Below are 12967 nucleotides of genomic sequence, written 5' to 3' on the forward strand. Positions count from 1 at the left end.
CACCAGCAGACAACATCAATTATGAAATGATTTAGTGTTCTCTAAACCCAAATGAGCAAAAAACAACAGCGGCAAAGACAAAGCATTCACCAATTAAACTAACATTGTGAGAAAGAGGTTTTTGAATTCAGAGTTGAAGATAAACTAACTAACAATGTCACAAGATACATTTTTGTTTTGTACTAGATAAACCAAAGAAAAAATCGATTGAGATCCATAAGAGAAAAAATAGCTTTTCGCCGGTTGAAGAGTTATCTCAGAGGCCTCAACGGCGAAAACAGCAACGGATGATTCAAAGCGAATTGATACTTCTCGAGTATTGAGAGATGTCGAGACGGAGCTAGGCCTAGCATTGTAGGCTTCTCTAATAGCGATGATTCTCTCAAAGAAAAGGCAAGATTCACACGTTATTGCTGATAATAGCTCAGACTGCATAAAAAAAAGAAAAACTCAAAATCAGTTTGGGTTTTTAAAACTCTAATATCAAGATTGAATGAAAAAGAGAGTCAATATATTATAATAGCGGACAATGGAACAAGGAGAGTGACGACGAAAACTTCTTATTAATCCGAAGAAACAATCGATTATAACTGGTGGAAAATCAAGAAAGAACGATGGAAAAAAGGAAAGTGTTAGGAGTTTTTTTTCGTAGCAAATAAATTTTTTTGTTGTTTTACTATTAAGTTGTTACTGGTAATTTTTTAAAAAATAATTTCAATTTTGAATTAATAATAATAAAAATAATATATTAATATAAGATAATTCAATTTTTAGGAGTAAAACAGGATTAACATTAATATAAATATTAAAAACAAATAAATTTTAAAAAAGCATTAAATCATTTTTTTACTTATATTTCCGATTATCCCAAGTATTTTTGCCATTTTCGATAGAGATTTTACCATTCAATATCAAAATACCATAAACCCTAGAAGGCCAACCCCTCTATTCGGACTACATGAACAAAAGAAAATGATAGCATAATCGAAAGATTTATTCTCCAATGGAAGCTCTAGGTCACGTTAGCATTAGCCTCTTCCCATTCCAGAAATGCCGAATTCCACCGGCGACGAAACTCAGTCGTAGCCAAACCTCAGTTCCGACCACCACTATCTGTTCTGCTAGCAGATGGGCCGATCGTCTTCTCTCCGACTTCAATTTCACTTCCGATTCCTCCTCCTCCTCTGTTGCCACCGCCACCGCCACTCTCGTCTCTCCGCCACCATCTATTGATCGTCCCGAACGCCACGTTCCCATTCCTATCGATTTCTACCAGGTTTTTGCTCAGTCCTTTACCAATCTTTTCCTTTTATTATTTATCAAGTAATCTGATTCGTGCGATTTTTGCAAATGTGAAAAGGTTTTGGGAGCGGAGACGCATTTCTTAACTGATGGAATCAGAAGAGCATTCGAAGCTAGGGTTTCGAAACCGCCCCAATTCGGTTTCAGTGACGACGCATTAATCAGCAGAAGGCAGATTCTTCAAGCTGCTTGTGAGACACTTTCGAATCCTCGGTCTAGAAGAGAGTACAACGAAGGTCTTCTTGATGCCGAGGAAGCTATAGTCATCACTGATGTACCTTGGGAAAAGGTAATTTCGAATTTCGGAAATTTTTTTTCATTTTGATTCTCAGAGTGGATAAAGTAAACAACTTTAATCATCTACTGGATTACATTAAGGTTCCTGGTGCACTCTGTGTATTGCAAGAAGCTGGTGAGACTGAGGTCGTTCTTCGGGTAGGAGAAGCTCTGCTCAAGGAGAGGTTGCCTAAATCGTTCAAGCAAGACGTGGTTTTAGTTATGGCGCTTGCGTTTGTGGACATCTCGAGGGATGCAATGGCTTTGGATCCACCTGATTTTATTACCGGTTATGAGTTCGTTGAGGAAGCTCTGAAACTTTTGCAGGTAATTTCTTTACTTTGTTTTGTGCGATATTTGTAAACTCTCTTGATTTGATATTTTGTTCTTGCTTCTTGTGCAGGAGGAAGGAGCAAGCAGCCTTGCACCAGATTTACGTGCACAAATTGATGAGACTTTGGAAGAGATCACTCCACGTTATGTCTTGGAGCTTCTTGGTTTACCGCTTGGTGACGATTACGCAGGGAAAAGACAAGACGGTTTAAGCGGTGTACGCAATATTTTGTGGTCTGTTGGAGGAGGTGGAGCATCAGCTGTCGTTGGGGGTTTAACACGTGAAAAATTTATGAATGAGGCGTTTTTACGAATGACAGCAGCTGAGCAGGTGTAAAATCCAGATATTTCTCTTATTTCCTTACCATGATTTAGCTTTGGTTTCTCATTCTAATTTGTGTCCTTGTGTCGTAGGTTGATTTATTTGTAGCTACCCCGAGTAATATTCCAGCAGAGTCATTTGAAGTTTACGAAGTTGCGCTTGCGCTTGTGGCTCAAGCTTTTATAGGTAAGAAGCCCCACCTTTTACAGGATGCTGATAAGCAATTCCAGCAACTTCAGCATGCTAATGTAATGGCTATGGAGATTCCCGCGATGTTGTATGATCCACGAAATAATTGGGAGGTAGACTTTGGTCTGGAAAGGGGACTTTGTGCACTGCTTATAGGCAAAGTTGACGAATGTCGTATGTGGTTGGGCTTAGACAGTGAGGATTCACAGTATAGGAATCCAGCTATTGTGGAGTTTGTCTTGGAGAATTCAAATCGTGATGACAATCATGATCTCCCTGGACTTTGCAAACTATTGGAAACCTGGTTGGCAGGGGTTGTCTTTCCTAGATTCAGAGACACTAAAGATAAGAATTTTAAACTTGGGGATTATTATGATGATCCCATGGTTTTGAGTTACTTGGAAAGGGTGGAGGTAGTTCAGGGTTCTCCATTAGCTGCTGCTGCAGCTATGGCAAGGATGGGAGCCGAGCATGTCAAGGCTAGTGCTATGCAGGCACTGCAGAAAGTTTTTCCTTCTCGCTATTCAGATGGAATCGGGACTGAACCCAAGGATGTGCAAGAGACAGCGTTTACTGTAGATCCTGTTGGTAACAGGGTAGGACATGATGATGAGACTGTTGTTTCTACTGGAGAAGCAGAAAGACTGTCTGAGAACTTTGATACAAATGATTATGCGATTCGATCTGGGGTCTCAAAGAGTAGCATTGATGCAGTTACCGCTGAAAAGTCCGTTGCTGATAAGGTAAAGGAGGTAAGTGTGAAGGTTCTATCTGCTGGTGTTGTTATTGGAATGATTTCACTGGCCGGCCTGAGGTTTTTGCCGCTTAAAAGCAGCTCATCTTTTCAACGCAAGGATATGGCTTCTTCAACAGCATCTGACATTGCCACCGTAGGTATGATTAAATCATGCAATTTTAACACACAAGTTCGTTGCTCAGAAGAAGCATGATTTTTGAGCTTAGAACATAGTTCGCTGAATGTCTGACGATTTCTAACTCGAGTTGTTCAAATTATTCCTATTCCTTCATTCATGACCCCAAAGTTATCCTGCGTATTTGGAAGTGGGTTAACAAGTTGCTAATAAGATTTCAGTCCCAACATGTATGCGGCTTGAATTTTTGTTCAAACGTTAGACCTTTCTGTTTAGGATAACGTAGGATTAGAAATTATCCTACTGTGCTTTGTCGAACTTTTTTACCTTGGATGAATTGTTTTTTTTTAATTAGGATCAGTGAAAGCTGAGGATTCAGAAGCACTTCCCAGAATGGATGCAAGGACTGCAGAGAGTCTAGTCTGCAAGTGGCAGAAGATAAAGTCCCAGGCTTTTGGGCGTGATCATTGCATAGAAAAATTGCCAGAGGTAAGGGGATAAAGCCACACTTCAATCAATTGTGTGAAAACTGTGGACCTTATTGTAGCGATTGGAACAATGTCTGGTGCCTTCATGATTTTGGTAATATATAGGTTTTGGATGGGCGAATGCTGAAGATCTGGACGGACAGAGCAACTGAAACTGCGCAGCTTGGGCTGGTCTATGATTATACTCTGTTGAAAGTGTCCGTTGACAGTGTGACTGTCTCAGCGGATGGAACCCGTGCTCTAGTGGAAGCAACTCTCGAGGAGTCTGCTTGTCTATCTGATTTGGTTCATCCAGAAAACAATGCTACAGATGTCAGAACCTACACAACAAGATACGAAGCTTTCTGGTCCAAGACAGGCTGGAAAATCACGGAAGGCTCTGTTCTTACATCATAATATGCTAGTATGTAGCATACCTGAGCTTATGATATTCGCTTTGTTTTGTAAATTCTCCGTCTAAGTTAGTGGTTATAAATGAACACGAAATATTCAGGTTCTTGTCACTCTCTCCTCCTTTGTCTATATGATAATATAAGTTCTACAATTCAAGATTCATTTGCAACCAGGTACAAATTATATCTAGAATTTGACTTATCTTACATGCAAGCCTTTCACAACTTCACGATCAGTTTGGGGACCGGAAATAAAACGAGGGTAGAGCAAGAACTGTCTGACATCTGTTTTGTTGATGTTTTCATAAATGTGCTCTGGTTATCATCCAGTCAGTCGTATACCGGAGAATGATTTCGTAAATCTCCAGCCAGATGATTTTACGGTCTCGGTTCTTGGCAACAAGCTGAGGCCAAACATTTCCTTTGGCATCCGACTTGGCTCAACAAATCCAAGCAGCTTAGCCACAAGAGAAGCACTTTCTTTTATGTGTTTCATGTCTAGTGCGTTAGTCCACAGTTTGTGCGCCACCTGCAGGCTTCTCTGCTTCGAGTTCACCTCCACGCCCCATTTTTGGTAAAGTTCTATTCTCTGGTTCCATGGAAATTTTTTTGGTATTTGTTTGGAAAGCCATTCCTTTTCGCGTGTGAGTGCCTTCACCGTTTGTATTCTGATTAGAGACCACAGGAACTGCTTAGCATAATACTTATTGGTATAAGATTGATATTTAACGAGACTCGTTGAAATAATGTTACAGAAAATAAACCTTGATGTTTCTGGGTCATTAGTTATCGTCTGCTTTAGAAAAGATAGCCTTCTGAGTTCTACTTCCATATAAACATAGTCGGAAGGATCACCTTTGAAGAGTAAGAAGAAGTAGGTTCTGTGAACCAAAGGTACATTGCATACCGCCCAAAGCTCAATTATTTGCCTTTGCTGTCTCTCAAAGTCTGATGAACTGCTTGAATATTGTCCACTAGCTCCACCTAGTTTTTCTAGGCAAGCCCCTGTGGAATCTGTTTCCTTAGGTTCTGCGTCTTCTTCCTGCAATATGTAATCATCCAAACTGTTAAGGACAGATACAAGTTTTTCTCTTCCCCAAGAAAGAGTTTCAAAAGACTTTTTTTGGCTTACCAAATCATCGCCCTGCCCGCTCTCTGATTGATCATTGCTGCCATTTGAGGTATTTTCAGTTCTGTTTTGATGATTTTGCACTCCATTTGCGTTTACACTGATGCTATTTGCAGGGCTTTGAGGCCTAGTCTCCATTATTTCGGTTCTTGTAGGGTCATATGAAATCGGATAATCTAGGTCAGGTGTCGACTCAATTGAGTGGTGCTGCTTTGCCATTTCTTCAAGCCCTGCTACAAATTCATGGAAGCTATTGCCCGTTTCCGGTTCACAGTCTTTCAGGCTTTGTGTATCAATGGAAGTAGAGCTCCCCGAATCAAAAGAAATGCTCGAAGTGTTGGAAGTCTTGCTTATGGGTCCTCCTGGAGATGCTTTAAACTCCATAACCCTCCAGGAAGGTGACGTATTGTTATTACTTTCGAAATTTTCTAACCAATGAGGAGATCTAACGCTCAATAGATTCTCCCTGCAACTTCGGCTTCTTTTGGTAGTGAAAAAGTCAGGACTCTTGTAATCTCTCCTGAAGGAGGGTGACTGTTGTTGTTCTGCTGTGTGCATACTCATAAGGTATTCAATTTTCTTCTGCATCTCTTTAACCTTTTCTTTCAAAGCCTCATAAGTATTGTTGTCAACATCATCTGCGCCAATATCTTTGCTGATTGATGATTCGTTACAATTTTTATCAGCGTCTTCAGGCAGTTTGTTGTCCCACTTCTCTCCAGATGTGCCATCCTCATCTAGCTTAGCACCATCGGGTAATAACTCCACTGCGACTATTTTTTCAGACTGCTTCAGAGGGAGTGAATTCAATTCCCAGTCTTCCTTTAATATCTGCTCTGACTGAGCTTTTTCTTCTTTATTTGAGTATTGCTCAGCTTGCACTGTGGAAGGACTCGTTTTCTTTTCTGCTTTCTTTACCTGTTCATCTTCCTTCACAGATTCCTGAATTTCTTGAGCTTCAACTGATGGTGGGATCATCTCCAAATCCGAGTTCTTTAAAGCTAGCTCATAGGTCTCGGGCTTAGCAGCTAGATACAATTCTACACCTATTGTTTTCAATGATAAGTCAACATTTTCCATTGCACGCGTGCTAATCTCCATGTCTTCATTCTCAGCTTTCTCATAACCCATAACAGAGTGATAGCCTTCTTCGTATTCTGGAGCTGATAAAGTTTCTTCATTTCTGGATGAGGGGACCTCAGACACAGCTTTTTTATCAACAATGTCATCTAATAAGTCGTGGCTTTCGACTGTAACTGCTTGTCCACGACTCTGCTCGTCTTCAGTTTCGATGCATCTAACTTCTTTGCATGCGTCTTCCAGGTTTTGGTCAGTCATTTGAACCATCTCCTCCCAGCCATCATACAGGTTGTGCCTCGAAAATTGAGGGGTATTATCATCCAGCAAGAAATCATCTTCTTCAGAGTTATCCAAAAACTCAAATTTCCTCTCGGTTAAGTTATTAATGATACTGGGTTCACCAACATCTATTGAATCATAGCTTCTTCTTCGGAGATCAGCATCAAAATCCATGGAACTTAACATGGAATGTTCATCCATCCTAGACGACCGCTCTTCTGCTGTTACTTTAAGTAAGTTCTCCACCCGAGATTGAGCGACATCAAGCTGCCATTTTAACTCTTTCATTTGTTCCTCCATCTGCAATTTGTTGTCAGAAGTTTCAAGAATTAAGTAGATTTCTTAGTTGAAAAAAGGAGTGCAATGTAATAAGCAGTCAAGAGAGGGAAATCACCTTTGCAATCACTTCCTCTTTCTGTTTCAGCAATAAATAGAAGTCAGAGCCTGCAGAAGAAGCAGATCCTAAGTTCTTCAACTCATTCTCCATTCGAGCCAGTTCCTGCTGCAGTTGCTTCACCAAAGCCTTCTCAGACACAACTACATTGACCTGAGCATTTGTCGTCACCTCTTTCGCGCAGGTTGCGAAGAGAAGCGTGTTTCTCGACTGCTCAACATGACTACGAGCAGGGCTCATTGTGCATATGATAGCTGTTCTCGCATTTCCTCCCAAAGAATTTTGAAGGATTCGAGTTAGCTTCGAGTCTCGATAAGGTACGTGCCCGTTTCTACCTTTACTGCACTTCGAAACATATTACACTCCCTGTTAAAATACATCCCTTTTGGTAAAAGTGGATTTCATTAAGCCATAATAGTCGAACCTTAGTTTGCGGATGACAGTTCCAAGAGTAAGTAAACTCCGGTTTATATGACAACCTTCTTTTAATCTTTTACCAGCAGATAAAGTCTGAGAAGCACGTTCACTTCCAGCCAGATCAACGAAGCACTTGAGTCAGAGAATCGAAAACACTTGTTGTCAGAGAATTAAACAGGTGGAAAACTGTATCAGACAAAAACACTACTCATTTATGATTGTATTATACCACAGATGCTGCAAGAGTGCTGGAGTTTTCAGGAGAATATTCTCGAACAGAGCTTTCAATTGTCTGCAGAAAATGCTTTGTTTAGCATCATAGCCTTTCAAGAACGAAAGGATAGAAGAAAATCCGAAAAGATGGATCCTTTGAGATTACCAGCCGGAGAATCTGATGTGATCTGGAGCTAGTTTCATTCAAGGAGGTCTCTCCGATCTTCCTCTGAGCTGCAAAATAGCAAAGGTACATTAGTTAACATTCAACTTATCATCAATTGAAAAATTCACAAGCGCTTTCTGTTACTCACTCTCGCAAACTGAAAGGAGTTCCTCTAGATGGGTTCTATCTCGGAGGGTCTCCTCAATAAGTTTCTCAACGACGGTTCCTCTCTGGTGAAGCAAGGGGCGGATGGAAAGACAATATGAGAGAGTGTATGGCATAATATTCAGAAGCAAGTGATGTAACTAACCTCTGGATCATCAAGAAGTCTCAATGGATTATTATCCCCACTAAGGAGATCCCTCACAGCTTCATTGTAGATCTCGATGGCCGAGAATTTGAGAGTGAATTCGCGTTCTTTATGCTGATGAAAGAAAAATTACAAAGAAGTGTGTTGGTTTGGTACTTAAGAAAGAAGAAACAAAGGAGAGATGTCAATGCTTAGTGGTTTGTTTTCAAACCTTTTCAATGTAACCAAAAATGTCGTCCATTGCGAATTCGGTAATGCCACTCATTGTGTACGTCTTTCCACTGCTTGTCTGTCCATATGCAAAAATGCTTGCTGCAAAACCAAATGTGTCAAACCAAACTCATTGGTACAAAGACAAAGCTGATCATAACAAATAAAGGTTATTCTTTTTGTTACAATTGATCCCGTCGAGTACACAAAGAGCAACCTCCTTGGCTCCATCTTCGTAGACTTGTTTCGTGGGGCTATCGAATCCAAACACTTTGTCTGTAAATTTTGCAAATCTTGTTTTCTTAGCATCATAAGTTGTACAATGGTTAAATTTAGCTTCGAATAATTTTAAGGGTTTTACCAAATGTGTATATAGATGGGAAGAGAGATCTCTCTGGCAAATTATTGTTGCAGATTATTGTTGTGTTGTTGATACATTCCCAGTCGCAGATATCGTTCCTCGTCTTCTCCTTCTCATTCCGTGGCCTAACCCTTACCGAAACCAATATCTTCTCTCCCTTTCCGTGGCCACTCGCCATGTTTAACCCTCTTTTTTCTTCTTTCTTACACAAACACACTTTTGTATTGATTATACGAAAACATTTTTTTCATCACTAAACCAATATCTAACCCTCCTCTTTCTTCAAAACATTCTCACCGGAAATGCAGCAATTGGAATCTCATTCTTGTGAGGGAAAGAGAGAGAGAAATGTTTAGATTGTGAAGAAAATGGATTTAAGAAAAAGCAAATGGAAGGAAGAGGGTAGAATTAGAAGGCAGCAACAAAAAGAATCTGTAATTAGAAGAAGAATGAGTCAGGTACAATGCCCAAATGGGTTGTAAGGCTTATTGGAGGGTTTCTTTTTCCTCAAACAAACATCTATATATTCTCGATAAACCTAAAAATAAGAATGTGGACAGATGTATCCTTTTACACATCCGTTAACGGTAGAAATCTATGACCTGTCTCAAGTTATAACACAAATTGCCAAGAAGATCAAAATACAGAAAACCCAAAATGGTATTCAATCACCAAGTTCTAATAAGTAGTCTTGTGCCGTTGGCTCGGTCCCATAAAATAGGTTGAACATTGGATTTGCAATTCGAATCCACAGTTGGGAAGAATTATATACGCCAAATGGGGTATTATCCAAGGTTAGTCTCATAGGAACAAAAACAGACCTAGCACCAGAACTTCCTAATGGTTCCAAATCAAAATATTGAAGAACATAAAAAGCATGCCGGCTACAAGAAAACATGTTGAATTCTTACGAATTTTATAACGGAAATTTTGGTAGGAAATTTTTTTTACCATTTTCCTACGAACTTATGACAACAAAATTAAAGTGGTAAAAACTTGGTAAAAAATTTTCCTATGATAAAAATCATCAGAAAATGGTTAAAAATTTCTTACCAATATTCAACCAAAATGATATCCGTAAGAAATTTGATCAGAAAATTGTAGAAAATCAATTGAAAATATTTACTCTAATGAAGTGACGAAATTTCTGAACACCTTTTTACAAACAGAATATGAAGAAATTACCTATTACTTTCCTACAAAACAAATATTATATTATTTAATATCCTACATATTTCCTACCAAAATCAGCCAAAAAAAGAAAGAGTAAAAGTCTCACATCGATAAAGTAGAATAAAATTCAAACTCAACTTGTTCTATAAATAGGATGCTAAATGAAAACAATATTTTAACACAATTTGGGGTTCAAAATGCCCAATTTTTAGTTAAAACTGATTTCTAATTAATTACTAATTGGAAATCTATTAATTTCTGATTTAATTTTTGAAATTTATTTAATTATTAAAATTATTTAATATTGAGATTAATTTAATTAAAAATATTTTTATATAGTTTATTGGTAAATGGTAGGAACATGATATTAAAACTTTCGTAGGAAAACGGTAAGAACTGTTTCGTAGGAAAATAAAAAGAAAGTAGTAGCAATTAGCCTATGATACTCTGACTAAATTTTCCTACTAAAGTTTTCTACCAAGATTTTCGTAAGAAATTTCCTACCATTTTTTTATCATCTAGTATTTCCGACAGCCTAGAATCTATGAAAATATTTCGTTGAAAATTGGTAGGAAAAGCATGTTTTCTATGATTTTGTGATAATATATGTAATAGGAATATGTGATGTTTTCTTATAGTGGCCTTGTTAAAAAAAACAATTTAGAGATCTTTCCATATTCTTTTGGTAGTTTGCATAAATAGACACTTATTTAAGTTTCATAAGTATTTATGCACTTTTTGAAAGAGTTAAAAGAATGTAGCACTGTATGTAATGTTCATGACAATTTTATCAATGTAAAAAAGGTGTACATTTGTATATGGTATAAAAGATACAATAAGAGGGTAAAATCGACTATTCACCAAAAAGTGAAATATCTTAACATTTATAAAATGGATAAATACTAAAAAAAACTTAAAATAAATGTCATTTTGTATAATTGACTCTATTCTTTAGACAAGCAGAAAATTTTTTTGTTTCAACAACAATTTTGTTTCTTATAAAATAATAGAAAACATGGGTTTATATATGAATATTTTTTCTGATTTCGTTCATATGCCCAAAGGTTTGTTATATACGTCTATAGAATACTTCAAAAATATTACAAAAATCTGTGTACAATTGCCATAATCTATTTTAAAAATATACATAAAAAAATATTTTGAAAAGTGCACAATGCATCTTTGTTTTCTCTGTATGCATGATGACTTTGTTTAACATGTAAAGCTCTAAAACCTTCTAGCAGATCGATATTCTGAAGGAAAATTGGGTGTATAGTTGATGACCTCGTCGTCCAAATCAAAGGATGTGTCGCTTGCGAGATTAATTATATGGAATAATTGAATTGTATTAAAATTGCTAATACATTTAATTGTTGTTGTTTTTCTTTTTGTTGTTAAAGGCTCAATTTAAATTGCATTAATTAAGAAACTAAAAAAATTACATAAGTCCAATTATTTAACAATTTTGGTTCAAACAAGTTTCTTAATAATATTTTCTATTATTATTTGAAAATGACACTTGAAAAAAGACCTTTATGTCATGTGTTAGTAACAACTTTGCCATGCTGAGGTATTAATCTCAGAGTGCTTCTCAGAATTTTTTTGAAAGTAAGCTCAATTTACTAGATTACTTACATCATATACCATTAATATTAATTTGGTTAGAGATTAATTTATATCAATTATATATTTAATACTCAACTATTTAATTTGTAAATATATTCTCTTTCTTTCTATTTCTTATCAACATGTTTATAAAAATTTAATCCATAATATTACTTATGTTACTAAACTTTATATTTCTTATCTCATCTTTCTTTAATCTTAGTTTTATTAAAAATAATCATATTATCTATATACTAATAAGAAAATATAAATTTTTCATACATATTATAATACAAATTTTTATATATCAAAGCAAAGTATCTTAGTCTGATGTTGGACCAGTTAGATATAACGTATTAATCCAATTTACTATATTTAATGTGCAATTTCATTCATATAAAAAATACTCTTAAAAACAGATGATAAAAATCATGAGACATGAGAATTTACCTGGATAAAAAATACTATTAAAATTAATTATAAAACCAATAATTATCTCATATTTATGCAATTGTATTACACAATAACAATAACTTTAATCATTATTTATAATTGCATAATCAGCATATATATTTGTAATTATAATTATCAGCTAACATTTTGTAGTTATATTTATATATATTATATTTGCATATGCAAATAAAAGAATTATGATTAATAGTATTAAGATCTCAGGATTGCCGAACCATGAATTGAAATTAAAAATAGGAACACCTATTATGCTGCTTCAGATTATTATGACCCTAGAGGTGGTTTATGCAATGGAACAAGATTCTTGGTAACACAATTGGCCAAACATGTTAATCAAGCTACCTACATAACTGGTGAGTATATTGGTCAAAATGTCTTGATCCCACAAATGTTTATTTCACCCACCGAAACAATGTTTCATTTTAGAATGATGTGTAGACAATTCCCTGTAGCCAACACCTATACAATGACTATCAATAAAACCCAAAAAAAACTTTACAAAATGTTGGACTGTATTTACCAAAACCCGTATTTTTTCATGGAAAACTTTATGTGGCTATATCATGTGTTACTTCGAGAACTGGTTTGAAGATTATGATAACAGATAATATAGGTAAGCCACAAACCAATACTTTGAACGTTGTATACAAGGCCGTCTTTCAGAATGTAAAGAAACGATAGTTTATTTAATTGGTTTTAGTTTAGACCTTTACTAATTAAATGGTTTATTTTAATGACACTTTGGTTTACTTATGCTTCAGAATTAATACTCTTTCTCTTTTTTCCATTAATAGTTTTCCTGATTGTCGAGAATCGATACTTTTATTAAATATAAAAGAAATCAAGTATAAAACCATAATGGCATTTGAAAAATACACACTAAAACAAACTGCAACTTAAAGATCTGCAGTATTGGAATGTTGTACATCAGCAAATATTGATTCATATAATGATAATGGTCATGGATGATAAAATGATGAGTTTT

The 12967-nt window shown here is 36.2% G+C and overlaps 2 protein-coding genes across 3 annotated transcripts; one reads left to right on the forward strand and one right to left on the reverse strand.

Annotated features, from left to right (window-relative positions):
• The first annotated feature begins 926 nt into the window (after window positions 1–926).
• On the forward strand, window positions 927–4328 carry LOC18020639 (protein ACCUMULATION AND REPLICATION OF CHLOROPLASTS 6, chloroplastic). Of its 2 annotated transcripts, none has more exons than XM_006403311.2 (7): window positions 927–1276; window positions 1361–1591; window positions 1681–1905; window positions 1982–2242; window positions 2326–3316; window positions 3650–3783; window positions 3888–4328. In XM_006403311.2, the coding sequence occupies exons 1-7, from the start codon at window positions 1004–1006 to the stop codon at window positions 4176–4178; spliced, it is 2406 nt and encodes an 801-aa protein (XP_006403374.1). In that variant the 5' UTR covers window positions 927–1003; the 3' UTR covers window positions 4179–4328. The 2 variants fall into 2 exon arrangements, with proteins under 2 accessions (XP_006403374.1, XP_006403373.1); XM_006403310.2 differs by having other exon boundaries at window positions 3656–3783.
• A 168-nt stretch (window positions 4329–4496) lies between these two features.
• Window positions 4497–8911, reverse strand: LOC18020640 (kinesin-like protein KIN-7J). Its single transcript, XM_024157488.1, has 11 exons — window positions 8734–8911; window positions 8559–8648; window positions 8374–8474; window positions 8163–8276; window positions 8001–8082; window positions 7853–7920; window positions 7703–7765; window positions 7474–7605; window positions 5307–6932; window positions 4939–5216; window positions 4497–4842 (listed from the first exon to the last, which is right to left on the reverse strand). Exons 1-11 carry the CDS (start codon window positions 8909–8911, stop codon window positions 4497–4499), a joined length of 3078 nt encoding a protein of 1025 aa, XP_024013256.1.
• Window positions 8912–12967: the final 4056 nt, after the last annotated feature.

This window comes from Eutrema salsugineum, unplaced genomic scaffold, assembly GCF_000478725.1.
Source record: "Eutrema salsugineum unplaced genomic scaffold, Eutsalg1_0 scaffold_17, whole genome shotgun sequence".
NCBI classification, from domain to species: Eukaryota; Viridiplantae; Streptophyta; class Magnoliopsida; order Brassicales; family Brassicaceae; genus Eutrema; species Eutrema salsugineum.